Source organism: Nothobranchius furzeri, chromosome 17 (genome assembly GCF_043380555.1).
Source record: "Nothobranchius furzeri strain GRZ-AD chromosome 17, NfurGRZ-RIMD1, whole genome shotgun sequence".
Lineage (NCBI taxonomy): Eukaryota > Metazoa > Chordata > Actinopteri > Cyprinodontiformes > Nothobranchiidae > Nothobranchius > Nothobranchius furzeri.
The window spans coordinates 41,575,125-41,602,583 of NC_091757.1; the positions used below are offsets into that span (position 1 = coordinate 41,575,125).

Here is a 27,459-nt window from a genome sequence, read left to right on the forward strand (position 1 = left end):
GCCAGCTCAGCAAAATATTAAAAAAATAAATAAAAAAACAAACGTTTAATGCCTAGTTGCATGCTGCCCTCTAGTGTCCACTTTGCCGCTGAATTAAAAAGATGGGACACTCTTCTAGCAATGTTTATAATTTATTAATTCGTGGTACTATACTTTTATGCATGAATTGGTTAATGAACGATGGATTTTGTTTGAGTTTTATTTTATTTCAGTTCCTTCTAAATATCAGTTTCATTCTTTGTCCCCATGGACACGAAACAACCCCCCCACCCCCCCTTTTTTTATAGTATACTTTTATTTTGAAATCATGACCAGGAAGTAAATACAATACCTCCCACCGACAGCGCGGTAGTAAAAATAAATTATTTAAAAAAGAAAAAAGACAACACGTTAGGGTAAAACCCGTGAAAAGCCTCAGTTTGGGAATTTTTTTCTTTACTTTTAGATATCTGTTGGAGTTCCGAGGAAAACATGAGCATCTTTATGTTGGTGTTTATTTTCGTCCTCCAAATTTTTTGTGACAGCCAAAATATTTCCAGACCAAATATCGTTTTGGTGATGAGTGACGCATTGGCAAGTAGAATCACATCTTTATTTCTTGACGTATCCTCCAGTGACTGAATCAGAGTGGCAGGATCTAAAATTGAGATGGTTAACAGTGTGTGTGTGTGTGTGTGTGTGTGTGTGTGTGTGTGTGTGTGTGTGTGTGTGTGTGTGTGTGTGTGAAGGATGGCCGATTGTCCGTTGATCCTGGCAGTAGACTTGTACATCTTCCATACATTAACTACCTCAGGGAGCTCGGCTCAACCTTCCTCAACGCTTACACAAACTCCCCAATCTGCTGCCCCTCAAGAGCTGGTAGTTTTCTCAAAGTGCGTTTGAAATGCCCTCTTTTGATTGTAATGTAAAAGTCACTGTTTGCATTGTATATCAACATTTTTCCCAGCTATGTGGAGTGGTCAGTTTGTCCACCTGACTAAGTCTTGGAACAACTACAAATGCTTAGATGCGAATGCAACCACATGGATGGATTTGCTGGAGAAGAATGGATATCGCACCAAGATGATGGGCAAGCAGGATTACACCTCAGGGGGTCACTCCGTCAGGTGAAAGTTGTTTCAGTGATGATGGCAATTATTTTTGTTAATGTGAATATCCTGGAAATAAATAACTTTAATTTATAATTCAACTAAAACCAGTTTTGCACCTATATCCACAACATTGATTGAACTGCTTCTGGCATACGTTTCACATTTCTTTGAACTTCCCATTTCTGTGCATCTGTTGCAGTAACCGGGTCGAGGCATGGACACGAGATGTTCAGTTCCTGCTGCGCCAAGAGGGCCGGCCTGTTTCTCAGCTAGTTGGGGACATGTCAACTGTAAGGATTATGACACAAGACTGGAAAAACACAGATAAAGCTGCACAGTGGATCCGTCAGACAGCTGCAGTATCGCACAAACCCTTCGCTCTTTATCTCGGCCTCAATTTACCTCATCCCTATCGAACGGACTCCCTCGGGCCTAACGCTGGAGGCTCCACATTCAAGAGTTCACCATACTGGCTCACAAAAGTATACCTTTGTCTGATTTATTTTACATATAATCTTGAAAATCCTTTAAGTGAGTCACTTAAGCAGTGGCAATCTGTTTTTCCACACACATAGGTGTCTTCTGAGCTTGTGTCTGTTCCTAAATGGTTACCAATGGCTAACATGCACCCTGTTGATTACTACTCCACCTTTACCAAAAACTGCAGTGGAGATTTCACAGAGGAGGAAGTCAAAAGCATCAGAGCCTTCTATTATGCCATGTGTGCCGAAGCAGATGCTATGCTAGGTCAGTTGAGAGTCTCATTTTGCACGAAGCAGGTGAAATTTGATAATTACACAACCCTGATTTCTTTCCTTGCCTAAAGGTCTTATTGTCTTTGTAAGACATCCAGTTAAATAAAAAAAGGCAAGAAACACGTTTTTTTTTCAATTTAGAATCACAGGTTATGTATTTATTTTTCCAACTCTCCATGTCACCAGGTCAGGTGATTTCAGCTCTAAGGGAGACCGGCCTGCTTAACAACACAGTTGTGATCTTCACAGCTGACCATGGAGAGCTAGCTATGGAGCACCGTCAGTTCTATAAGATGTCAATGTTTGAAGGTAGTTCCCATGTTCCCCTGCTCATCATGGGGCCAAAGCTGATGTCTGGTCTGCAGGTCAACCAGCTTGTGTCCTTGGTTGATCTCTATCCCACTGTGCTTGGTAAGGAGGTAAAGGTGTATTTCAAAGCTAACAGAACACAAATGTTTGTATTGAAATTTTTGTATTTAAGCTTGTTTCTTTTGCAGAAATAGCTGGTATTTCAGCTATAGGAAATCGAAGTGGTCATTCTCTTCTGCCTCTGATAGCCGAGTCTAGGGATTTTTCCAAGTGGCAACATCCAGGCTGGGTACTGAGTGAATATCATGGTTGTAATGCTAATGCCTCTACATACATGCTAAGAGTTGGCCAGTGGAAATATATCACCTATGCAGATGGACTCAGTGTTCCCCCACAACTTTTTAGTGAGTCTTAAAAGTTTTGGAAACCAGCTTAAATTCATTTTCTTATAGATAAATACTCGTGAATAAAGATGCAATTCCGTTTCTTTTCCCCCCAACAGATCTCATATCTGACAAGGATGAACTTCACAATGTTGTTTTAAAATTTCCAGATGTGCAGGCTCATCTCGATAAACTTTTGCACAGCATTGTGGACTATCCAGAAGTCTCCGCAGATGTCCATCTATACAACAAAAGAGTATTTGCTGAATGGCGAGAAAGTTTGGGGCAAAACTATAGCCAGGTCATAGCTAACCTCAGGTGGTACGTAGACTGGAAAACAGATGTATTAGGCAATGAGAGAGCCATTGACAAGTGGCTAAATCACTAATCAAGATGACTTTTAAATGTTTATTTGATCCAAATAAAGTTATTAAACTAATACGTTTACTCTAATTTGTATGCTGTAAATGTGTGTAGCCCTTTTTAAAATGTAGTTTTCACATTTTCATTTCATTGTAACAAAAAAAATTCCGATTTCATTTATGAATAAATCAATAATTGTGAACGAATTCAGAATGAATTGCAATATGTTTTATTTTGAAAAGCTCAGAAATTACTTGTCTAGTACTTCCGTTGCATTCCGGAAGACTGCAAACGAGAAACGTAAACAGTGGGTTGATTTAACTTTTTCTCATGTTTTCTACAACTTAGGAGCACGTACAGCTTTCTTGCTGCAGTAGAATAAATTGTTCATTTCATTTAACTGAGAATGTATTTCGTTTTTGTTTTTACATTTTAGGTTTTGATTCTCGCAACGTCACAGCTAACGCTAAATAAGGTTAGCTAGATGCAGCAAAGTTAGCAACACTAAGTCACTTTTTACTATTTAAATTACGTAAAGCATTTGAACAAAGTGGCTTTAATGTTAACCCATAAGCATTGGTTGTGAGTCACATAATTTGTTTATTAAGGTAATAACCATATCTATTGTTGGGTTGGGCTAACTGTCACCATTGCTCTGTCATGGTGTTAAAGTTTCGTTGTGTCTTTTAAAGATGTCCAATAAAGAAGTGAAGGCTGCACTGAAAAGTGCCAAAGAGGCGATTAAGAATAAGGAATATAAGGAGGCTTTAAAACACTGTAAGGTAAGTTGTCCCAAAAATCAAGGTGATTTTTATTGTTTTGCTGGGAGCGTGATGTTTTAAACCTGATTTTCCTCTATTCAATGTGCTTTAAGGTCGTTTTGAAACTTGAAAAGAATAATTACAATGCATGGGTGTTCATCGGCTTGGCAGCCAGTGAGCTGGAGCAACCAGATCAGTCCCAGGCTGCTTATAAAAAAGCTGTGGAGCTGGAACCAGAGCAGCTGCTGGCCTGGCAGGTAAAGTTTTGGCCTCTTTGGGCATCCTACAATAATTATTGAATGCTTCATGTTGAAAGTAATTAACATGCTGATGAATTAATGGGATCAGTCATGTTTTGCCACCTGAGAGTCTTGTGAAGGAGGCCTCAATGTCTCAGTGAATCTGTAAAGTTATAGGAAATTTAGGAGAAGGCTATTCCCATTAACTTATTACATTCTTACAAATGATCTTTTACATGTTGGCACTTGCTCTATGTCAATAATCTGTTTTTCTAGGGTCTAGCAAATCTTTATGAAAAGGCGGATCAATGGGATTTCCAAGTCGAGCTGCCAAACGTCTACCAAAAGCTTGTTGAGCTATATGCAAGGTGAGATCCTTTTATCACTGAAAATCAAAGTTATACTTTCTTATGGCTAACACGTCTTCTAAATACATCAAATTAATTTGGCGTTGATTCCTGGCGGTTAATAGGTTTTGAACATGCTTTTTATTCACAGGTCTGATAAAAACAAATGTTATGAGGTGATCAAAAAACTGTCCGATATTTATCAGTCGGACAGGGAATTTTTAAAGGTATGAACGTTTAAAAGCAAGCATGCACGATCATTTATAGCTTTGAAAACATTTTTCCCCTGTACGCATTTATTTGTCTTTGTACAGTTGGCAAAGGTTTGGCTGCAGCTTGTTCAGCTGAAGGAGGAAGACGGTGTGGAAACGAAAGAATTAGTGCAGCTGCTGCAGAAGATGACCCAGCTCCTCTTAGATGGCCTTAATGGGGAGCAGATGGACAGTGAAACTCAACAGCATGTAAGACCTCCTCATATATAAGTTCAGTTTTGTGTACAAATTTGTAGAAAAACATTGGACTTAATACAAGTCACAGCAAAAGTCAGACAAAGCAGTTTTAATTTATTTAGTGGAGTCCTCATTTTCAGGTTTAATTAAAAAATACAACATATTTTTAAAGTTGATTTTTGAAGCACATGCTACCATTGTTGATTTGTTTTGTGATCATCAGCTCATCACAGCTTTTGAGAAGGCCTTACGTCTCACTGAGCCTGTGCCTGGAGAGGAGCACGCGAAGCTTTCGGCTAACTATATTAGATATCTTTCTGAAGTAAGTGCATCCTCGTCGTCCTATACATCCTTTATAACCACATGCAGCAAATTAGACCACCTCTTTATTTGCAGTGGAAAGTAATTTGCTCATTTAAATGTGGTCTTACTGCAGCTTCCACACGAAGAAACCAAAATGAAAGAGGCGTGCCGATCTATGCTGTCCCTCTACCCAAACCAAACATTTCCTCTTGAAGCTCTTTGTTCCCTCTACCTCAAAACCGGTAAAACAGTGTTACACTGCGCACACACACACACAGTTGCTGTACTGTGTGCTGTATAGCATGTTACTAAAGGACAAAATCCCTTTTATTAAATTTGACAAATCTCTTTAAAGATAATGTGGATGAGGATGCAATTAGCTGCTTTTCCCAGCTCCTGAAACTGGCTCCGAATAGTGGACTAGGTCACTTAGGTTTGGGTGTCAAAGCGGTTCGAGATGGGAGGTATAGCGACGCCATCAGTAACCTGGAGCAAGGTTAGTTTTGTAGAAGAAATAGTACATTTTATTATTAATGCAACATAAACGTAAACACTGAATTCTCCTTTTTGTCATTTGTTGTGGTGAGTTTCTATAACTTGAGTGTTTAAATTTTTTAGGACTAAAGAAGAGGAGCTCATTAACAGGATGGAGTAGTCTGGCTGAGGTTCAGTTTAAAATGCACAGATACTCTGATTGTGCTGCGTCGTGCTCCCAAGGTATGGTTTACGGATGTGGACTGGTCTAAATAGTGAGTTAGCACCCTGTAGGTAGCATAGAGGACTCTTTTTGTCATGTAAGGAGGAATGATTGTTGTGCATCCCAGGATGCGGGGTTCCCCATCCAAACATCACGCTAACTAGATGAGTCGTGCTACAGTGGTCTTTGTCAAGTTGTACGTTGTGACTCTGAAACTTCTTTTGTTTAATTATTTTAGGCTTGAGTCTGTGTACGCCTGAAGAGGAGAAACTGAGAAACAAACTGCTTCGCATAAAGGTAGAAGCATTAGTGAGAAGTGGAGGAGAGAAGGCTGCTGATGAGGCCTTGGAGACTTTTTCACAGGTAATATTTTTCACTAATGTGCTGTTTACCCTTTATACCACGTGTAACATGTTTCTATATGATCTTTTTGTGAACACACGAGTGTATGACATTCTTTAGTTTAAACAGGTCGCTGTAGAAACAAACGTGACTGAGTTATTTTGAAAAAACATGAAATAACACAGTATCCACTTGATCTACCTTTCTTAACTCCTGACAGGAATGTACCAAATCTCAAGTCATGGGAATAACAGCATTTAAATGTAGTTTTTTCAGTAACGTGTAATAATATTCATTACCTTCTCCATCGTTCCGTGTTTTCCATTACTGATGAAGTGCAAGTGCGTTACTATAATTCAGCAGCACGGTGTGTTGAAGCTATCATCATCTGAACAGAATCTAAAGGGGTGAACACAATCACATAAGCATGCTGATTGGCTTCAAAGACATCAGGGTAAACAAATCAGAGGTAGACTTGTCTACATCCAAGCGCCTCATATCAGTGAGCGACAAGGAAGTTCCGCTCACCTGGTTCCCTCTCTGATGTAACTTCATTCTTTCCTCATCATGGTGGCTGATCTTCGTAGGTCATCCAACTGGAACCAGTTAGTGTTCCTGACTCTTTCCACAGTCCCGCTGTAAGTCTGACTCTGTCCGACTACGTCCTACTAGAACAAACTCCTCATCTTTACCACCTGGCGCCAGCATGTCCGCGTTTGGGTCTAACCCAAGTTTGCAAATTGAAGTTCTCGATCAGATTTGCGCCTGTTCCAGAGTCATTTGTAAGGATTTATAGCTGAGCTGCTTCTAGATTATGATTAATACAAATGATGATAAAAACCCACAATTATACATAGTTTACCGACAAAAAAGCGCAAAGTGCTTTTCTACTTTAGTTGTGAGAAGTTTAATCACATGAATTAATCTCACATAATTCCACTGCTGTTTTACTGTTAAAAACGTAGAAATAATCTATTTACGATTAAATGTTTTATTTGTTTGGGTTTTTTTCTTCCTATAACACAGTAACTTTTAAATAGTTTCCCATTTGTAGTTCCACCTGTTAGGTGCGCATTTATTTCAGTTATTTATACAAACAATTGGACACACATTGTTTTATGTTCAAGTCTATTTAGTCATTTATATATTAGTACAGTAATATACGTATAATGAATGGAGTAAGTTGTATTACGAGGGGGATCCAGATTTTCCTGTATATATTTTGATATAAAAAGTAATGTGACAGTTACTTTTTGTTACTTTTATTATCGTGTAACTCGTGTAACTTTTTTGAAGAACTAATTAGTTACTATAAATACTTTTTCAAAGTAACTTGCCCAACTCTGATCTCTATTATACACTAAATAAACAATTATTTAATAAAAAAATTAAAGAAATTCTTGATTTCAAGCAGTTTTTTCCGGACGATGTCACCCCTAATGCAAAGAAAATTTGTGGTAAATGGCCTGTATTTGATATAGCACCTTCTAGGGTCCTGGAACCCCCCAAGGCACTTTACAACTCAATCAATCATTCACCCATACATTCACACTCTGGTGGGGATGAGCTATGATGTAGCTACAGCTGCCCTGGGGCAAGATGGGTTAAGTGTCTTGCCCAAAGACACAACGACAGCGACAGACTGAGCAAGGCTCGAACTTGCAACCTTCCGATTATGAGGCGAGCACTTAACTCCTGTGCCACCGTCGTCCCTTTTCAAATGTAGCTTATATTAGCAGCTCAACATAATTTACTTCTGTTTTGTTGCTCATTTGATCAGATCCCAGGAGCTGACAAAGACCCGGTGCTGCTAGCCTTGAAAGGACGTTCATTCCTTAACAAAGGGAAGATTGATCAAGCCCTCAAGGTTGGGAAAACATTTTGATGGAATGAATGTTTTAATGATAACCGTGTAAATGCTTAAAATAAATATAATTTAAGTTCAGCTTACAAGATGAAATACAGAGCAATGCAAATCCTAACAGGTGTTGTCAGAGCTGGAGGCCTCCAGCCCAAACGTGGTTCAGGGATCGGCTCTGAGAGGACTGGTACATTTAGCAGAAGGTCAGCTGCAGCTAGCAGAGCAGAGGTGAATAAACAAGTCCCTTTTTTCATGTCCTCTTTTTCAAAGGTTGCTCTTTTATACCTAAAAGTCTTAATAGATTAGCACAAAGTTGTAAATTCACCTCGCTCTTTGTATTTTCTCCTGTTTTAGTTTCCTGAAAGCTGCTAATCAGAGCCCAGACAGTGGAGAATATTACTTCTTGCTTGGAAAAGTCTACTGGGACATGGGGGCGGACACACAGAAGGACCGAAGCAAAGCTCACACGCACCTGTTAAAGGTTAGTGCGCTCATTAAGGACTTTTTTATGGAAACCTCGCCATCCATGTGGAACTCTAACATACTGATCACTGATCGCTAACTTATGCACACTGACACAGAATCCTAGTTTTGAAAGATGATGTTTTGATTGATTTCAGGCTGCTAAGTTAGATCCACACCTCGGCTGTGCGTTTCGCTACCTGGGGCACTATTATAGGAAGGTGGTAAATGATAATGGTCGTGCACAAGGCTGCTATAAGAAGGCTTTTCAGCTGGACAGCAGTGATGTGGAGTCTGGAGCCGCTGCTGTGGATCTCAGTATGGATCAGGGGGACATGGTGAGTGGCAACAAAGTTGTCTTTTCTAATATAATATTGAAAAAAGAGCTTTTTTTGTACCCTTTTGGTGATTTTTTTTTCATCTGCTTTCATCTTTCCAAACACCACAGGACAATGCTTTAGCGACACTTCAGTCAGTGATAGAGAGAGCTACTCCCGGCTCAGCTAAGTGGGCTTGGATGAGACGAGGCCTGTACTATCTGAAGATCGGAGAGCATCAAAAAGCCACTGCTGAGTATGAGATTCAAATCTGAAATTCAAATGATAAATAAAATGACTTGTCTAGAATTTCAGGTTTTTTTTTAATAGTTTGCAGGCAGCTTTGAGAGCAGATCCGGAGGACTGGGTGTGCTGGGAATGTTTAGGTGAGGCCTATCTAAACCGGCGGAGCTTCACAGCTGCCATGAAGGCCTTTGGTAAGGCTCATCAGCTTCAACCTAGCTCCATCTACAGCCTCTACCAGACTGCTGCCATCAAACAGACTCTGGGCAAGTTCAAAGAGGCGGCGGCAGAGTACTTACAGATCACAAGACAACAGGACTACGTTCCTGCTCTTAAAGGTAATGTGTCTGCTTCAGAGTTGCTTCAGTGTGCTTCTCATTTAAATTTGCCACGCCTGTCAGACTGTTAAAGGACTCCCAACTCTAGCTATTTATCTGATTTATCGGATCTCTTATCAAGGACTTGGGGAGTGCCAGCTGTCTCTAGCAAAAGGTTTAATGGAGGACTGCAGAGACGGAGGAGCCATTGACCTCATTCAGCTAGCCATACACAACCTCTGCAGGTAGTGAATGTTTTTTTCTGAACTTCTAAGCTTGATTCCTTTTGTCTTTAAACTTTTTTTTTTTTTTGCTCTTCAGGGCTGCGAACCTGCGACCAGACCTGTCTTGCTTGTGGAAGCTTCTGGGGGATTGTTGTACTGCCGTCAGCCTTGTCTCACCAAGCCGGGCTGCAGTTGTGGTGCCAGCCTTACTCACAGGTTTAGACCACAGCACACAAGATCGCACACTGAACCAGGCTCAGACTCTCAAAGTTGGCGAAAGGTACGACCAGAATGGACTTACTTTACTTTAACACTGTCGTGTTGTTCACTAAGATCAATGCATCTGTTTAAATGTAGCTGAAATAAAGAAGTAATTCATGACTGTGGACTGTTTTTTAACGAAGATGAGAAGCATTGAGTAGTAAATCTGTTACAGGTGCTATGCTCATGCTCTGAGGTTGATGCCCAAGGTTGCCAGTCTTTGGTATGACTTAGGCCTCAACTACTACCGCCAGGCCACCAGCCGGTCTTATCCCATGGAAGAAGACCAGAATTCCCAAACTCTGAACTTAGGGAAAGCCCAGCAGGTAATTAAAAAAAGAAGACACACACATACAATGTAAAACTACAGGGAGATCACGCTCCCTATATGACCAGTGCCAGCGCTTGGTCCACATTGCTGCAGTAAGTTGGTCTCATTCCTGGTGACTCCACCAAGGCTGCCCTTTGTCACTGATTCTGTTCATAACTTTTACGGATAGGATTTCCAGGCACAGCCAAGGTGTTGAGGGGATCCGTTTTGGTGGCCTGAGGATTGAGTCTCTGCTTTTTGCAGGCGATGTGGTCCTGTTGGCTTCGATCTTTGCTGGAGCAGTTCGCAGCCGAATGTGAAGCAGTAGGCATGAGAATCAGCTCTTCTAAATCTGAGACCATGGTCTTGATTTGGAAAAGGGTAGAATGCCTTCTCCGGGTCAGGGATGAGGTCCTGCCCCAAGTGGAGGAGTTTAAGTATCTCCGCAGAGTGTCTGCGCTCTCCCTTAGAGCAAGGGTGAGAAGCTCGGTCATCCGGGAGGGGCTCGGAGTAGACCCGCTGCTCCTCCACATCGAGAGGAGCCAGTTGAGGTGGCTCAGGCATTTGATTAGGATGCCTCCTGGACGCCTCCCTGGTGAGGTTTTCCGGGCACGTCCAACCGAGAGGAGACCTACAGGAAGACCCAGGACACGCTGGAGGGACTATGTCTCTCAGCTGGCCAGGGAACACCTTAGGATTCGACCTGATCCCAGATAAGCAGAGGAAAATATAGATGGATGGACACACACAACAGTTTTGCATTGATTGTTAGCAGACATGTAATTTATTTTATTATTTATTGAATTCCAGTGTTTCAAAAATGCCATCAAGATGGACAGTGGGAACCACAGCTACTGGAATGCCTTGGGAGTGATCTCCATGAACAAAGGTATCTGTTCACAGGAAGACTAATCATGTTCTTTTTTCTTTGAAGCTAACTTTGTTGGTTTAGGCCTTGGCTCCAGAATCGAGAATACAGCTTTACATTTGGTCAATTCAACGTTCTTAAAGAGGCTTGAAACAGAATTTTCAAGGCATTTGAAAGCACTTGGAATTTTACCTGCAATTAGTTACTGAACAATAAAGTTTAGTTTCGTTGTTTTGAGTTCAGTTCATAGATGTGTATATGATTGATTGTAAATAATCCAAAAAATAAAATTGTACGAGGTATTCAAAGGCTGTCAGTAGCACCATATAAGTTCCCTTGGCATCAAGAAAGGCTAAGCTGTTTTTGAGCCTTTTTGTTAAATGGGGATAAAAATCTATAACATAAATTCTTCTCAATTTTTGTTTTGCCTCTTCAGGTCTGGAGAACTGTTCTCTGGCTCAGCATTGCTTCATCAAGTCGATTCAAGTTGAGCCGAACGTACGTACGGCTCCTTTATCCCACAGATCACAAGTGTTCTTGGAAAGCATTTAGACTTTTTTTAGTTGCCTTTTTAATGTTTCCATACAGAATGTAGTCGCATGGACGAACCTTGGAGCTCTGTATTTGAAGAAGGACAACATAGAGGTGTGTATGATCCCTTTGCTCACACACTGGTTGTCATTTTTGCCCTTTTCTCGTCTAAAGTGTGTATTTTTTTTTCTTAGCTTGCACACGAGGCCTTCAAAACTGCTCAATCGCTGGAGCCACTTTATGTCAGCTGCTGGATCGGACAGGTTATCGGGGATTATATTAATGCTTTTCTATTAAGTTTAGCTAAAATGTGAACATACTTGCGTGACTTTGTCCTCATTAATTACAGTTTAATGCTTCTGTCTTTCTACCAGGCGCTGATCGCAGAACGCGTGGGAAGCTACGACACCATGGATCTGTTCAGGCACACTACTGAACTCAGCACACACGTGTGTGACATTCACTAACCTCTCGTTAGTTAGATAATCCTAATCTTCACTACTCCACAGAAGTTATCATCCCTGTGCTTTGTTTCTCTCACTGAGAAGCCCGTTGATGCAGAACCTTGCTTTGCTTTTAGAAGCCTCACTAAAAGGTTTGTGTGCATGTTTGACAGATGGAAGGTGTGAAAGGCTATGCCTACTGGGTTTGTTCCACCCTGCTGGATAAGAACAACCGAGATGCTGAACTGTACCGGTACAACATCGTTCAGATGAATGCAGTCTCTGCAGCTCAAGTGGCGCTCAGCAAATATACAGGTACAGCAATCAAAATGTGTCAATCATTCAGTCAGATTTATTTATAAAGCGCTTTTCAAACAAAGTGCTTTACAAAATGACCCCAGATTCCCATAACAGGTTAAAAACATTAAGAGACGTATGCAAACACACGCACACACACACACACACACACACGCACGCACGCACGCACACACACACACACAAGAAAAAATTATATTTGGCAGAGTTCAGATGAGCCAAGTAAGGTAAGGCAAGGAAATGCCATCAGAGGAGCCGTCTGCCCCAGCAGCATCAGGTCTTCCACACTAAGTCAGGGCGCTCTGTCATGATCTGCCCCGGCCTCCCTGACTGTGTCGCTCCTGCCTTAATTAGTCCTATTGTTCTCACCTGCCCCTCGTTAATATGCCCATGTGTTCCTAATTCTCCCTTTGTATTTATACCTCCCGTCTTGTACCTGTCTTGGTTGGATCATTGAATGTGCATGTCCTCGTTTGTCCTGTCGCTCCTGGTTGCTATTAAATCCATTTTTATTTTTCATCCGTGCCTCCTTGAACCGTCACCTTATCGTGGTGGAGGAGTTTGAGTGCCCTAATGATCCTAGGAGCTATGTTGCCTGGGGCACTTAGTGCCCCTGGTAGGGTCTCCCATGACAAATTGGTCTTAGGTGAAGGGTGAGACAAAGAACGGTTCGAAGGATCTTTCATGGCGGTGAAAACGAAGAGTCGGAGTACCCGGCCCGGAGGGTTACCGGGGTCCCACCCTGGAGCCAGGCCTGGGGTTGGGGCCCGTGAGCGAGCGCCTGGTGGCCGGGCTTTCGCCCATGGGGCCCGGCCGGGCCCAGCCCGAACCGGATACATGGGCTCGTCCAACTGTGGACCCACCACCCGCAGGAGGAACATGAAGGGTCCGGTGCAATGTGAATCGGGTGGCAGACCAAGGCGGGAGCCTTGGCGGTCCAATCCCCGGACAAGGAAACTAGTTTTTGGGACATGGAACGTCACCTCGCTGGCGGGGAAGGAGCCGGAGCTTGTGGCAGAGGTTGAGCGGTACCGGCTAGATATAGTCGGACTCACCTCGACACATTGCATTGGCTCTGGAACCCGAGACCTGGAGAGGGGTTGGACACTCTACTTTGCTGGAGTTGCTCCGGGTGAGAGGCGGAGGGCTGGGGTTGGCTTTTTGTTAGCCCCGAGACTCTCTGCCTGTGTGTTGGGGTTTACCCCGGGGGACAAGAGGGTAGCTTCCTTGCGCCTTCGGGTCGGGGAACGGGTCCTGACTGTTGTTTGTGCGTATGGGCCAAATATCAGTTCAGAGTACCCACCCTTTTTGGAGTCCCTGGGACGAGTGCTAGATAGTGCTCCATCAGGGGACTCCATTGTCCTGCTGGGGGACTTCAATGCTCACGTGGGCAATGACAGCTTGACCTGGAGGGGTGTGATTGGGAGGAACGGCCCACCTGATCAGAACTCGAGCGGTGTTTTGTTATTGGACTTCTGTGCAAGCCGCAGTTTGGCCATAACGAACACCATGTTCGAACATAAGGATGCCCACCGGTACACTTGGTACCAGGGCAGCCTAGGTCACAGGTCGATGATAGATTTTGTAGTCATATCATCTGACCTGCGACCGTATGTTTTGGACACCCGAGTGAAGAGAGGGGCGGAGCTGTCAACTGATCACCACCTGGTGGTGAGTTGGATCAGATGGCAAGGGAACATGCCGCGTAGACCTGGCAGACCCAAACGCATAGTGAGGGTCTGCTGGGAACGCCTGGCAGAAGAACCTGTCAAGACGGTCTTCAACTCCCACCTCCGGCAGAGCTTTGACCACGTCCCGAGAGCAGTGGGGGACATTGAGTCCGAGTGGGCCTTGTTCCGCTCTGCGATTGTCGAGGCGGCTGTTGCTAGCTGTGGTCGTAAGGTGGCCGGTGCCAGTCGTGGTGGCAACCCCCGTACCCGCTGGTGGACACCAGAGGTTCGGGGAGCCGTCAGGCTGAAGAAGGAGGCCTACAGGGCGTGGCTGGTCTGTGGGTCTCCGGAGGCAGCAGACAGGTACCGGATAGCCAAGCGGGGTGCAGCAGTGGCAGTTGCCGAGGCAAAATCTCGGGCGTGGGAGGAGTTTGGTGAGGCCATGGAGAAAGACTATCGATCGGCTCCAAAGAGGTTCTGGCAAACTGTCCGGCGCCTCAGGAGAGGAAGGCAGCAACTCGCTCACACTGTTTACAGTGGGGATGGGGAGTTGCTGACGTCAACTGAGGCTATAGTCGGACGGTGGAAGGAATACTTTGAGGAGCTCCTCAATCCCACCAATGCGCATTCCGAGGAGGAACTAGAGCTGGGAGGCCTGGGGATGGACTGTCCGATCTCGGGGGCAGAAGTTGCTGAGGTAGTCAAACAACTACACAGCGGCGGAGCCCCGGGGGCGGATGAGGTTCGTCCTGGGTATCTCAAGGCTATGGATGTTGTAGGGCTGTCATGGTTGACACGTCTCTACAACATTGCGTGGTCATCGGGGGCAGTTCCTAGGGAGTGGCAGACCGGGGTGGTGGTCCCCATCTTTAAGAAGGGTGACCTGAGGGTGTGTTCCAACTATAGGGGGATCACACTCCTCAGCCTCCCTGGAAAGGTCTACTCCAAGGTACTGGAGAGGAGGGTCCGATCGATAGTTGAATCTCAGATAGAGGAGGAGCAATGTGGTTTTCGTCCTGGCCGTGGAACTGTGGACCAGCTCTATACCCTTGCAAGGGTGATGGAGGGGGCATGGGAGTTTGCCCAACCAATCCACATGTGCTTTGTGGATTTGGAGAAGGCTTATGACCGTGTCCCCAGGGGCACCCTGTGGGGGACGCTCCAGGAGTATGGGGTGGGTGGCTTTCTGTTAAGGGCCATTCAGTCCCTTTACCAGAGGAGCGTGAGTTTGGTCCGCATAGCCGGTAGTAAGTCGGACCTGTTCCCAGTGAGGGTTGGACTCCGCCAGGGCTGCCCTTTGTCACCGGTTCTGTTCATCACATTTATGGACAGAATTTCTAGACGCAGCCGTGGTGTTGAGTGTGTCGAGTTTGGTGGCAGGAGAATCTCGTCTCTGCTTTTTGCGGATGATGTGGTCCTCCTAGCTTCATCCAGCTCTGACCTTCAGCTCTTGCTGGGTAGGTTCGCGGCCGAATGTGAAGCGGCTGGGATGAGGATCAGCACCTCCAAATCTGAGACCATGGTTCTCGACCGGAAAAGGGTGGCTTGCCACCTCCGGGTCGGGGGAGAGGTCCTACCTCAAGTGGAGGAGTTTAAGTATCTCGGGGTCTTGTTCACGAGTGAGGGTAGGAGGGATCGGGAGATCGACAGGCGGATTGGTTCGGCGTCTGCAGTGATGCGGACGCTGAGCCGATCTGTCGTGGGGAAGAGGGAGCTGAGCCAGAAAGCCAGGCTCTCAATTTACCGGTCGATCTACGTCCCAATCCTCACCTATGGTCATGAGCTTTGGGTAATGACCGAAAGAACGAGATCGCGGATACAAGCGGCCGAAATGAGTTTCCTCCGTAGGGTGGCCGGGCTCAGCCTTAGAGATAGGGTGAGGAGCTCGGACATTCGGGAGGGACTCGGAGTAGAACCGCTGCTCCTCCGGATCGAAAGGAGCCAGTTGAGGTGGTTTGGGCATCTGGTCAGGATGCCTCCTGGACGCCTCCCTGGGGAGGTGTTTCGGGCATGTCCTGCCGGCAGAAGGCCCCCGGGTCGACCCAGGACACGTTGGAGAAGTTACATCTCCAATCTGGTCCGGGAACGCCTTGGGGTCCTGCCGGAGGAGCTGGTGGACAAGGCCGGGGAGAGGACGGCCTGGAGCTCCCTAGTTGGGATGCTGCCCCCGCGACCCGGACCCGGATAAGCGGAGGAAGACGAGACGAGACGAGACGAGATCCGTGCCTGCTCTCCTGCCTCCTCGACCCTCCACCACACATGGTCTGCCATCTCCACCCTCACCTCATGACACGCTCAGTGGAGGGGGAGCATAGACCCCCACCTCCACTTAAACACTACCTATAGAGCGCCCAGGAAGCTACAGTCGGCCACCGCTCCCGGGGCAGAGGGCCCCTACAGAGGAAACACTGGATTAAAATGAGTAAAAATATAATAAAAGAGCTAATATGAGGGACAAAAGTTAGAAAATAAGTAATAAATAAAATCATATAGACAGTAAAATAATAATATTAAATAATGGAAACAATGCTAAAATATAATCATATAAAACATGTAAAGCAAGCAGTCAAATATAATCATATAAAACGAGAAATAAAACTAGTAAATATTTGGATAAAAGCTAACCTAAAGTCCTTGAGCCTGGACTTAAAAACATGAACGTTCTCTGCGGCCCTGAGGTCCTCTGGCAGCTCGTTCCAGAGGCGAGGGCCATAACACTGGAAGGACGCCTCACCGTGAGTTTGTGTCCTGACTTTAGGGATGACCAGGAGACGCCTGCCAGAGGAGCACAGAGGCCGGGAGGGTTCATATGGTAAAAACACTTCTGAGAGATAAGAAGGCCCAAGACCATTAAGACAGTTAAAAACCATTAGAAGAACCTTAAAATTGATCCTGAAACATACGGGGAGCCAATGCAATGATTCTAAAACTGGTGTCATGGTGTGAAGAAGAGATGGTTTTTCTACCAGGTCAAACACGATGTGTGATTTGTTCCACATTCAGAGAGAATTCAGTCTGACCCTGATGCTTTCATCAAGCTGGGATACCTTAATGAACGCCTGCAGCTGAAGAGGCAGGCCTTAAAGGCGTACCAACGGTAGGAATCACATTATTATCTGGGAGACGTGGGAAATAATTATTCCTAAAAATACAAAAGTTGTGTGTGTTCTTAATCTCCTCAGAGCTGTTGAACTGCTGCAGTCCACATCCTCCCCAGAAGAGCTAGCTTTTTCTCTCAGCTGCTACGCTCGTGCTTTATGGTAACTTATTATCATGCTGTAGTCCATCATTATACTTTTATGCCTCTTTATATGTATAAATGGTCCTTTTGCAGTAACGCGGGCCAGTGGGAGGAGGCGGTGCATGTATATAACTCCACTCCACTGCAGGACCTCAGTGATCTGGTTGGCCTGGCTCTGGCCTACTTCAGGGCAGGACTCTTCGCTGAAAGCATCAATGGTAAGAAGTGGAGGAAAGCAGAAATGCTGTGTTTTGACATGCCTGAGTGAGTAAGTGAGGTATCTTGTGTGTGTGTTTATTAGCCTATGAGCGAGGCTTGGCTGTGGCTTCTAACGAGAAAGAAAAGGCATACATACTGACTGCTCTGGCCATGCTGCAGCACCGACAAGGCAACCTCGACCTAGCCAAGACTCTGCTCTTCAAATGGTGAGATCTATAAAGCCTCTTTCATAAAACAATTACACGACTTTACTGCAAAGCTTAGGTGGCATCAGGGAGCCTTTGGTCATTTTAAGTTGTCAGCCTGTGGCGATAATTTGGTGCGATCGTGTGTTTTTCACAAAAGATTACTTGATGGTGGTGTAAAGAGTGCGTGGGGGCAATCCACGCGCTGTCACGGACATCCTTTAACTTGGACATAACTTGGTTTTCATGCTGACTGACGCCATGCTCGTTAAGCTTTTTTGAGCCGCACAAAGATGGCCGCCCCTCACGGTCCCCGTGAACGGTCTGGTGATCCGTGCTTCAGCTCTAATAAACAGAAACTCCTGGATCTCAGCTAATGCTATTTACAAAACCGATACAGACCACCCGTTTTTACTTTCCTTTTCAATACTGATGTCGACCGGGGCTCGGCGGACATGCCACACGTGACCATGAGGACATCGCCCTCTGTGATAAAGGCGTGATATTCATTCAGAAGTCCGCTGTTACAGTAAAATTACAATGGCTTGGCAGCACGAATGCCCCACATTTTCGTATTTCTGTGCCACCAAGGCGCTTTCATAAGTCACACCGTAGCAGCAGCATTACCCTGATTTGCTGCTACGGAGTGTCTAATGAAAGCAGCTTGAGTGACTCCTTCTGAAAAGGAAGGAAAAAAACTTAATTATGGTTTTAGCAGAAATACTGTTTTTTTTTTGTTTAGTTTTAGTGCGAAAATAATCAACTTATAACTGAATTCTATATTTCCTCTGATCTGTGTCCACAGCTCGGTGTTAAAGGAGCCAATCTCAGAGTCTCTGCTTTGTTTATGTGCCCTGGGATTGGTCCACAGTGATGCTACGCTAGCTGCTGCTGCCCTGGCAGAGCTGCTGAAACAGGGTCCAGCCTCGGGGAGTGTTGTGGAGCTGCAGTGTCTGCTCACATGCTCCTTGTTGGCCCTACAGGGCAATTACAGCGCGGTACAACGAGAGGCCTCCAGAGCTGTACACAGGTACCGTGTATTACTGATGAACTCTGCGTAATTCCTTTATAAAATGAACGTTTTAGATCTAACAATATATTTGACCTCTAGAAATATACCTGAAAACATGGTTATTATGGGTTAAACAAAAACAAGTGTGCAGATGTGAAGCTGGATTTGCTCATTTGAATGAACATTGGAGGGTTTTTACAGATTCATATGAACATCTAATCCGTTACCTCTGTTATGCTGTTGCTTCACTTTGTCCAGTTTTTTTTTTTTACTGCAGTAGGATTATAAAGGCTTCTGCTGGACTGGAGCCAAAAAGACTGATGCTGTTTTATCTGTAGAAATCCTGGAAACCCATCCCTCTGGGCTCTTCTGTCCAGAGTGATACCACAGCACTACCCTAGAAAAGCAAACGTAAGTTTCTTCTGACAAAATGTACAAAGCACAATCCCAGGTTTGCTAGTGTTTTAGCATCCATGTAACAATGCAGTCATATCATTTTCTGTATGGAATAAATCGGATCTTTAGTTTTGACTCCTTTTTGCTACAGGGTGGAGCAGTAGCTGGTCATGTTGCCTGTCTTGCTAGCATGACCCTAGGAAAGGTAAACCTCTGAATTTTTATTTAATTAAATGTTTTTTAACAAAGTGTTAACATAGTTTTTTTAATCAGACACATTTATTCTCACTTTGTGTTTGTATGCCTGCAGAGGGCGCTGTTGTACAGTGGGGTGAACCTGCTGGCCAGTGGGAGACACTCAGGAGAAGATGCTCAGAGGAATGCTCTGAAGATGATGCAGAGGGCTGTTCTGCTCTGTCCTGGTAAACCACCACACACACGTATTAAATCATCTCTTCTAAAAGCAGCCGACGACAAGTAAACACCAACTTCTGAAAGTTGACAGTATGACTTGTGCCAGAGAGGAATATACTCTAATATTCAAAGGAAAAGTCCATGGTTAAACATGTTTAATCCCTGTCTTCTGTTTGTTCTTTCCAGATGATCCAGCAGCTTGGGCGGGATTAATGGCAGCCTGTCACACTGAAAACACGTCCTGTTATCTCACTGGTTGTGCTCCTCGCCGACAGTCTCTGGAGCATTCCCTCATGTCTGCAGTCTCTGAAAAAGGTGTGTTGGTATTCTTATTCATGTGTGTGTTGTTTTATCTGTTTTTGCTATGAGACTGAAAGGTTTTTGTTTTCTAGTGCGTAGTATGGAGGAGATTGAGCACCCTCTGGCCCAGTCTCTGGAAGGCTGGGTATTACAGCAGGCTGTGACCGGTCTGATGCTGGAGGGTCACCTGGACCAGGCAGAGGAGCTCTGCACACAGGTGGAAACTCTAATTAATATTCCACTGTAGAAAGGTGGAACTAATGTTTGTGATGTTTTTTGATTCCAGGTTCTCAGCGTGTCACCTCAACACCCAGCTGTAATGCTGTCACTGAGACAGGTTCAGTGTCAGCGCCTCCTACTGACTGATGGTGGTACTGTCCTCCCAGACCCTGTTCTGGAGCAGCTCAACCAAGCTGTGGCCATGAACCCTACTAACCTTGGAGCATGGCATGTAAGTAGCATTAACTAGAGCCTGTTTGTCAATATTACCTAATAATCTCTGTGAATTATCCAACCTGCTGCATATTTGTTTCAGATAATCTGAACTTGTCCTCTCCTTCTCTGTAGTGGCTGGCTGAGGTGTATCGTAGCCAGGGCCTGCTGGTTCAGGCCGTCATGGCCTACAGGCAGAGCCTGCAGCTCTCCCTTCAGCTTGGCGTGCACAACTACCAGCTCGCCAGCCTCCTGAGGCTCGCTCTGCTCGCTTTACGACCCTCTTTGGTGAGTCACTGAAATCTAGTTCTGTCAGCGACGGCAAATAAAAAGGTTACAAACACAAGCTAGGTTTCCCATTTTCACTAAATGTTTTTGTTTTAATGATAATAAATCAATGTTACTTTGCAATAAATACTGATTTTACTTTCATTACTTCATCTGTGAATGTGATTTTTATCCAGTTTTCATTAGATTGCCTACATAAACAAACTACTCTTTGACTATGTACTTGATGTTTTAGGCAGGTGTCCCAGGAAGTGACTGGAAGGATCTGGTGATGGAAGCCACTACAGAGGTTTTGAAGCTGGGTTCTTCCCCCATGGCTCTGCTTTTTCAAGCCTTGCTTCAGTATGTGACCAAAACGGGTGCTAGGTCAGTATTTTCCTCAGGAACTTTCCAATAAAGATGCAAAGGTTACAGGCGGGCTGTTGACAAAGATACGCAAATGGAAACGTGGGAGGAAGAGTCAATTGAACAAGATTCTTCAAACTTGGATTGAAAGTAAAAGTTTGCATTTTCTGTGCAGGGAAACAAGGCGCTTGCTGGAGAGACTGGTGTACGCGTCTTCTGAAAGCGTTCCAGTGACAGTGGTGCAGGTGGCAAGTTGGTACCTCCTCAGACATCTGCAGGCTAAAAATGACCAGGAACTCATCAACGTGAGTGTGCAGGGACTCGAAATCTGCCCTAACTCTAGAATACAACATAACTTACGAGGACTTTTTTTGGGCCTGTTTTTTAACGTTTGTGAAAATTATGATTTTTAACAATTTAATGGTGAACATGCTCTGTTTTCTTTTCAGGTCCTTTTGCAACATGCTAAATTGAATGGAAATCAAAGACTGCTACAGTTTCACTCTCATCTTACGTCTTCATCCTGAATGTTGCATCTGTACCACTTTACACACACTGTACAGATTTATAATGAAGTTATGCATGCTAAAAAGGCATTCACATATGAGAAGCATCCGCTTCTTTGCATGGTGCTGCTCAATATGAAATAATGCAAATCTGGACAGCACAGATAAAATTATTTGATTTCATTTGCATGGTTTTATTTTTGGTTCTTTTTTTACAGAAAATAAAATCAGTTCAGATTTTTTTTAAATCTAATGAAATAATTTACACCTTCATTGTAAAATAAACACATTTTCCTCAGTAATGTCCTACTTTAATTGCACGAGACCCCATAACAGGCTAGTATAGTACAAATTAAAGCAAGGTAGAAAAATTGAATAAGTTCAGAAAAATCAGTGTAAACAAGTTTGTTTTTCCAAGAAGGTAAACACATTTCTCAAAATACACTTTCAGGAAGACATAATATCCAAAACAGGATTACACCCTGAGCATTTAAAATCTTAAGTTTCAGTTTTAGTTTTCTTTCTTTCTGCCTGAGAAAACATGGATGTAAACTCTCCCAAGTGTACAATTTAGGGATTTTGAGCGCTCCTTGAACAGACATGCTTGATCATCAGTATGCAGATGTTTTGCCCACATCCCCAGCATTGTTGCTTGATGTGTGGAGAACTCTGTTGCTGCTTTCTTTTGCACAGTGAACACACGTTTGTGGCAGCTGCTGCATTGCTGCCATTTACTGGGCTGTTAGCCAAAAGCTGTTTGAGCTGTGCTTTTTCAGTGTCGGGGGCCCTAGCAATGGCAACAACTTTCACTCTCTTTGGATCAAACACACAGTCCTCCTCCAGGCCGCTGGGCACAGCTTTCATGCCACAATTCGGTGGAACCCAAGCAGTGTCGTAGCCTTGGGAGCTCCAGGTGTACTGCATCGGGTGGTTGTCTGTGTCTATACGTTTGACACGGCCAACACGAATGTGCAACTCCAGTACCACACGATCCAAGGAGCTGTTGTGCAGAGGATAACGTTCTGCCTTCTTCCTATCACGACTTACATACACACCTTTACCCAGCATGCCTGTTTGTGACTGCTTAAAGCCATTGGTGATGATGTTACGTGCATTGGCGATGCTGGTGCCATGATACATGGTGTAGACACCCTTATCTTTGGGCTGCTGGGAGGCCCCCAGCTCCAAGCGAGAAGAAGAATCATCATAGGTCACCTCCCAGCCAAAGAACTGCAGTGACATCTTGCTCCAGTACTGGATGCTATCAAGGTCCTGCAAAAACAGGTGATCTGTGAGAAGAATGGGAATGTTTAACTCTTTGAAGAATGGGACTATGCTTTAGTCACTAATCAGACCCAATGTATTCTTAGAGCATCCCAGTCAGTAAACATTAAAACCTCATTTATACAAAGAATTACCCAGAAAACCAGATAACAGGTTGTCGACTGATTCAAATACAACAAAAACCGACTGGAGTGTTATTTAGAAACTGTCACGTGTCAGAACTGGCAAATGCTTGATCAAAATCACAGCCTTAAAACATGAACTGTTTTTGAGATGCAATAATAAAAACAGAAACAGGTTATGTTGAAATTGAGCATTCTTAGAAGAGACAAGCCAACATCATTCTAAAACTATTTTGACAGTTTCAAAGCCACTGATTGGTGTTAAATTGTGTATTTTTGTAAATATTTTTAGCTTACCGGACGTTTAAATCTCACCGTCAGTAGGGAGTTGTCGCCTTTTAGGCTTTCGCTTTCTGTTCAATGACGTGAAACTGTTCAGACTTGTAAAAGTAACGTCATACCTTTTCAGTCTGCATTTTTACCGTGCTCAAAAAGACAGTTACACGAATCATGCAGCATGGCCGGTTAGCTCAGTTGGTTAGAGCGTGGTGCTAATAACGCCAAGGTCGCGGGTTCGATCCCCGTACGGGCCACGATCGTTTTCTCGCCGATTAAATTATTTCACCATCAATTGAACAAAATTTGAACTCTTTAAAATAATACTTTTCAAATACATTATTAGTTATATTTAATCTGTTTACATTTTATATTTGAAATTAGAGTGAATTATGGATTTTACGTGCCACTGCTTATTTTGTGTCAATAAATAAACACATTTGGTTCTCCATACCTTTGCATGTTTTAGAACTAGAATAAAACATCTCTTTATGTCCCTCAGTGTAGATATTTTGGTGTCAGCAGCAAGCAAAGTGAACCAGTGATGATAAGAACAAGAAGCAAGGGGGAGTAAAAAATAAAGAGTAAAAGGCTGTACAGTGAACAAGACATCATAAGTGTTAAATGGTCAGCACACACTGGCGGAAGCGAGGCTGTGCACAGGTGCCACCATTTCCTCCAACCATCACCGGAAGGTAAGGAGGGTTAAGTGTCTCGCTCATGGACACAACAACTGCAACAGACTGAGTGGGGCTGAAGCCTGCAACCTTCTAGTTACAGGGTGAGCGCTTCTCTCATTTGCCATCTTTGACCCAGCCCTCACCCTGGATTCTCATGTCAGTTCTCTTGTTCGCTCTTCCTTCTTCCATCTCAGGAACATTGCTGAGTCCCATTCTGTCCCACTCTGAACTTGAGACTGCTCTCCACACCTTCATCTCCTCATGCTTAGACTACTGCAACCCTCTTTTCACGTGTCTGAGCAAAACCTCCCAAAACTGTCTACAGGTGGTTCAGAATGCCTGTGCTCGGCTTCTGACCAAGTCCTCCAAACACACCCACATCACCCCGCTTCTCCTCCAGCTTCACTGGCTGCCAGTCAACTTCAGGGTTCATTCAAGATCCTGGTTCTGGTCTCCAGGGCCTTACATGGACAAGAACCATCTTACATTGGTGATCTTCTCAGTCTCTACACCTCCAGCAGGTCCCTGAGGTCCAGTGACCAAAGCCCACAGGTGACAGATCATTTGCTGCTGTGGCCCCCCAAACTCACCGGTTCAAGATGGCTTTTGTGTGACCTTCATCGCCTCCCTCTCCTTTTTCTGCCTTTACCAGGATCCATTGATTTCCCTCTTTCCTATTAATTTTCTCTCTCCCTTTCCATACATTTTTTGTTCTTTTCCCCTTTGAAACATATTTTTAATAATTTTTGAAATCTTTTTACACTTGAATGTTTTTTTTTGTGTTTTTGTTTTTGTGAAGTGCCTCGTAATTTTTTATCTTTTTTATCCAGGCACTATATAAATGATTGCCTTCTTCTTCTTCCACTGTCATCCAAAACATAACGATATAAGATTAAAAATACGGAATTCATACTCATTAAAAAAAATACAATACTGTGTGGAATAGATAGCTGAGTATTTACAAGGAATAGGGGAACATGAATGGAATGTGCAAAAGCAGCAGGGATGAAGGAATGCAAAGAGATTGTTAACTGGTTTTGTTGGGAGCAGTGGTGGTTAGAGTCCAAAAGCTGCTGGGAGGAAGGATCTACGACGTGATGAGATGAAATGTGTGTGAGAACCTTTAGGGTTCCATTCCGCGATAGCAACAGCAAAAAAAGAAAATGTTTTCATTCTCCCAACTCCTATAAAGTTTTTAAACTTCTCATTCATTAGAAAATTGACTTCAGACTGAAACTGACACACAAATACCTCATTATTTAAATTAACAACTGCCCATTTAATAAAATAACCAGCAATTTTTTTCTCCACGTACATTTTGCTTTCATTATTATGTTTGTAACTTGTTTCTTCACGTAATTTTGTTGTATTTCTTAAGGATTAACAGAAAATCGAATCATCGGACTTTCCAAACTTCCTAGTCAACATCAGTCCTCCATTAAGGTTTGACAGTGCAGAAATGCTTGGACATGAGAATACAGATGGTTTTCCCACACTTCCAGCACTGCTGCTGATAGTGAGGTGCATCCTGCTGGGTCTTCCTCTTACACAAGGAACATACAGGTTTAGATCTTTTCGTTGCTCCCTTGACTGTTTTAGATGCTTTTGAAATAAGCTCTCTGAGTTCCTTTTCTATAACAGCATTTGGAGCCTTTGCAATGCCCACCACCGTCACTCTTTTAGGATCAAACACACAGTCCTCCTCTAGGCCACTGATGGCATTGGCCGGGGGAATCCAGGCAGTGTTGTAGCCATGTGTGCTCCAGGTAATCCGCATCTGGATGTCGGCCGGGTCAATACGCTTCACGCGGCCAACTCGGACACGCACCTCAAGGATCACTTGGTCTGAGGAGTTCCCGAAAAGTGGATAATTTGAAGCCTTGTTCTTATCACGGCTCACATATACACCCTTTCCCAGGGTGCCTCCACCTGAAGGCTGGAAACCACTGGTGATGATGGCACGAGCACTGGAAACATGGGTCCCATGGAACATAGTGTAGACACCCTTGTTTTGAGGTGCCTGTGATGGTCCTAGTATCACTCCAGGAAAACAGGCACCATCATCGACCACCTCCCACCCTGAGAACTCCACTGACATCCTGACCTGTTCACCGAGAAAAACACAGATTGTGTGTGTGTGTGTGTATATATATATATATATATATATATATATATATATATATATATATATATATATATATATATATATATACACATATAATTTCGCTAATTAGAAACTTCCTTTATGGGGATTATCATTATAACCTTTCTTTTACTTCACATTTAACACAGTTGATATGCTTGATCAGCATAAATCCTGCCTGTTTGCTTCCTTAACGTGTTACTTCCTAACTTATTGTTCCAAACTCCACCTGAAAGACGTTTAATATTTTATTCGTCTTGATTTTTTTGATAATTTTATTTATTTATACAAAAAAACAGCCTAAAAAGTAAACTCAGTATTGTGGTTGCATTGAGTCTCAGTCATAAAAACATCATGTCGCGTACCCCAGAATTTATACTGATACCTGATTTTATGTTTATAAGAAATAAACATTAATTATGTTTTAGAAATGTTTTAAATGAGCCAACTTACCAAAAACGTTTGAGAATATTCTCCTGTGACAGCCCGATAAATTACCTTCTTTTTGGTTTCGTTTTCCAGTTGGGACGTGTCATGTGAAATAACTTAATAATTAAAGTTAGCGGCACAGCTGTTCAAATTCCCGAGTGGTAATAATTTAATGTTAACAAAATGAAACGATTGTATGGAGTTCACCTGAAGCCTTTTACAATATTCATTATTCCAATGTTACGTAGGTAGTTATTTAAGACCTTTTCTAAAGTTTTTTCCACTAATACTGTCTATGTCGACATGGTGCCGAAATAGCTCAGTTGGGAGAGCGTTAGACTGAAGATCTAAAGGTCCCTGGTTCGATCCCGGGTTTCGGCAGCATGAGTGACTGGTTAATCTTTTGTACTTTTTCTAATGTTGTTTTTCGTCCTCTATAGGGCACAAATTCGTTCCCGGGGTGTTAAATAACATGATTTTTCTTTTATTACAAGTTTGAAAAAGGTGTATTTTCATGCAGAAAATGAACAATTTAAATAAACATTAATTTAGGGTGTTACAGAACATTAGAAGACATTTTGGAACATTATGTCACTCTAGAAAAAAACTGAATATTTTACAATTATTATACAATAGGTCTATGCACTACTCAGAAAAATAATAAATAAACCCAGCCTATGATGAGTTAACATTGCTGGATGACTTGTTTTTCTCACAAAACACGAACAACAACTCAACTGAAAATGAAGCTATTAAAGCTTTTCTTGACCTCGTGAAGAAGCTATTAACAGTAGATCCAGCAAACGGGATTCTCCCAGCTGATGCTTTAAAACACCCTTTTATCACCATGGAACATCTTGATGACACCTTAGATCAAAATTATGAGATACTCTTGTAAAATAATGAAAAATGTCCAAACAGGAAACGATCTTTCAGATGATGAAAGTGAAATCACCGAACGTTCTGGTCCCAGTCAGGTGTCAAGTGTTCATACAGATTCAGATAAACTTTCGCCAAAGTTAAAAACTGATGAATCCGTGAAAAATTTCAATTCAGAAATATTTGTGAAATATAGCGTCAAAGAACAAGAAGAATTAAAACATACTGAGGCCAAAAGGAAGACAAGCATCAACATTAAGAACTGCTTCGTCAAAAAATAGCTCTGTCAAATGTTAAATGTCTAGCATCTTACAAGTCTTCTGTAGTTCGTAAAGCAGTTAGATCACAGGAGTCTACATATTTTTAAAAGCTAGAAAATTTACAAAATGTTTCCTTTAAACTATTTAAAATATTCAGAAGATTAATATACTTTTATGAATCATATAG

At 43.3% G+C, this 27,459-nt stretch overlaps 3 protein-coding genes and 2 non-coding genes across 6 annotated transcripts; 4 read left to right on the top strand and 1 right to left on the bottom strand.

Moving 5' to 3' along the window:
- The first annotated feature begins 343 nt into the window (after positions 1 to 343).
- On the top strand, positions 344 to 3,157 carry arsk (arylsulfatase family, member K). Its single transcript, XM_015972414.3, has 8 exons — positions 344 to 573; positions 729 to 858; positions 947 to 1,106; positions 1,291 to 1,573; positions 1,667 to 1,838; positions 2,033 to 2,257; positions 2,344 to 2,559; positions 2,658 to 3,157. Exons 1-8 carry the CDS (start codon positions 472 to 474, stop codon positions 2,924 to 2,926), a joined length of 1,557 nt encoding a protein of 518 aa, XP_015827900.3. The 5' UTR covers positions 344 to 471; the 3' UTR covers positions 2,927 to 3,157.
- On the top strand, positions 3,158 to 21,497 carry skic3 (SKI3 subunit of superkiller complex). Of its 2 annotated transcripts, none has more exons than XM_015972412.3 (41): positions 3,158 to 3,208; positions 3,594 to 3,683; positions 3,776 to 3,919; positions 4,178 to 4,269; positions 4,400 to 4,475; positions 4,563 to 4,709; positions 4,921 to 5,019; positions 5,134 to 5,242; positions 5,356 to 5,496; positions 5,619 to 5,717; positions 5,936 to 6,060; positions 7,820 to 7,906; positions 8,025 to 8,128; positions 8,255 to 8,381; positions 8,521 to 8,700; positions 8,811 to 8,935; positions 9,010 to 9,260; positions 9,382 to 9,484; positions 9,561 to 9,743; positions 9,900 to 10,050; positions 10,845 to 10,923; positions 11,339 to 11,400; positions 11,491 to 11,547; positions 11,628 to 11,696; positions 11,808 to 11,882; positions 12,050 to 12,191; positions 16,865 to 16,958; positions 17,044 to 17,121; positions 17,196 to 17,320; positions 17,404 to 17,527; positions 18,312 to 18,536; positions 18,857 to 18,929; positions 19,066 to 19,119; positions 19,225 to 19,336; positions 19,515 to 19,643; positions 19,721 to 19,845; positions 19,915 to 20,079; positions 20,196 to 20,348; positions 20,584 to 20,714; positions 20,869 to 20,998; positions 21,143 to 21,497. In XM_015972412.3, the coding sequence occupies exons 2-41, from the start codon at positions 3,594 to 3,596 to the stop codon at positions 21,218 to 21,220; spliced, it is 4,713 nt and encodes a 1,570-aa protein (XP_015827898.3). In that variant the 5' UTR covers positions 3,158 to 3,208; the 3' UTR covers positions 21,221 to 21,497. The 2 variants fall into 2 exon arrangements, with proteins under 2 accessions (XP_015827898.3, XP_015827899.3); XM_015972413.3 differs by lacking the exon at positions 3,158 to 3,208 and adding an exon at positions 3,376 to 3,509.
- LOC107393831 (uncharacterized) lies at positions 21,378 to 26,391 on the bottom strand. Its single transcript, XM_070546443.1, has 3 exons — positions 26,158 to 26,391; positions 25,001 to 25,665; positions 21,378 to 22,535 (listed from the first exon to the last, which is right to left on the bottom strand). The coding sequence occupies exons 2-3, from the start codon at positions 25,657 to 25,659 to the stop codon at positions 21,770 to 21,772; spliced, it is 1,425 nt and encodes a 474-aa protein (XP_070402544.1). The 5' UTR covers positions 25,660 to 25,665; positions 26,158 to 26,391; the 3' UTR covers positions 21,378 to 21,769.
- Positions 23,065 to 23,138, top strand: trnai-aau (transfer RNA isoleucine (anticodon AAU)). Its single transcript has one exon. It is a non-coding gene; the product is annotated as a tRNA-Ile (tRNA).
- A 50-nt stretch (positions 26,392 to 26,441) lies between the features above and the next one.
- trnaf-gaa (transfer RNA phenylalanine (anticodon GAA)) lies at positions 26,442 to 26,514 on the top strand. Its single transcript has one exon. It is a non-coding gene; the product is annotated as a tRNA-Phe (tRNA).
- The last annotated feature ends 945 nt before the right edge of the window (positions 26,515 to 27,459 follow it).

What these genes read in the sequence shown, in the direction of transcription:
- skic3 (XM_015972412.3), top strand. Translation starts at nt 3,594, where the DNA reads ATGTCCAATAAAGAAGTGAAGGCTGCACTGAAAAGTGCCAAAGAGGCG. An exon ending in AGCAGCTGCTGGCCTGGCAG is followed by an intron (nt 3,920 to 4,177) that starts GTAAAGTTTTGG and finishes CTGTTTTTCTAG; the next exon opens with GGTCTAGCAAATCTTTATGA. An exon ending in CTAGCATGACCCTAGGAAAG is followed by an intron (nt 19,120 to 19,224) that starts GTAAACCTCTGA and finishes GTATGCCTGCAG; the next exon opens with AGGGCGCTGTTGTACAGTGG.
- LOC107393831 (XM_070546443.1), bottom strand. Translation starts at nt 25,659, where the DNA reads ATGTCAGTGGAGTTCTCAGGGTGGGAGGTGGTCGATGATGGTGCCTGT. An exon ending in TTCTGCACTGTCAAACCTTA is followed by an intron (nt 22,536 to 25,000) that starts ATGGAGGACTGA and finishes TAGTGACTAAAG; the next exon opens with CATAGTCCCATTCTTCAAAG.
- arsk (XM_015972414.3), top strand. Translation starts at nt 472, where the DNA reads ATGAGCATCTTTATGTTGGTGTTTATTTTCGTCCTCCAAATTTTTTGT. An exon ending in CGAAGCAGATGCTATGCTAG is followed by an intron (nt 1,839 to 2,032) that starts GTCAGTTGAGAG and finishes CCATGTCACCAG; the next exon opens with GTCAGGTGATTTCAGCTCTA. An exon ending in TGTTCCCCCACAACTTTTTA is followed by an intron (nt 2,560 to 2,657) that starts GTGAGTCTTAAA and finishes TCCCCCCAACAG; the next exon opens with ATCTCATATCTGACAAGGAT.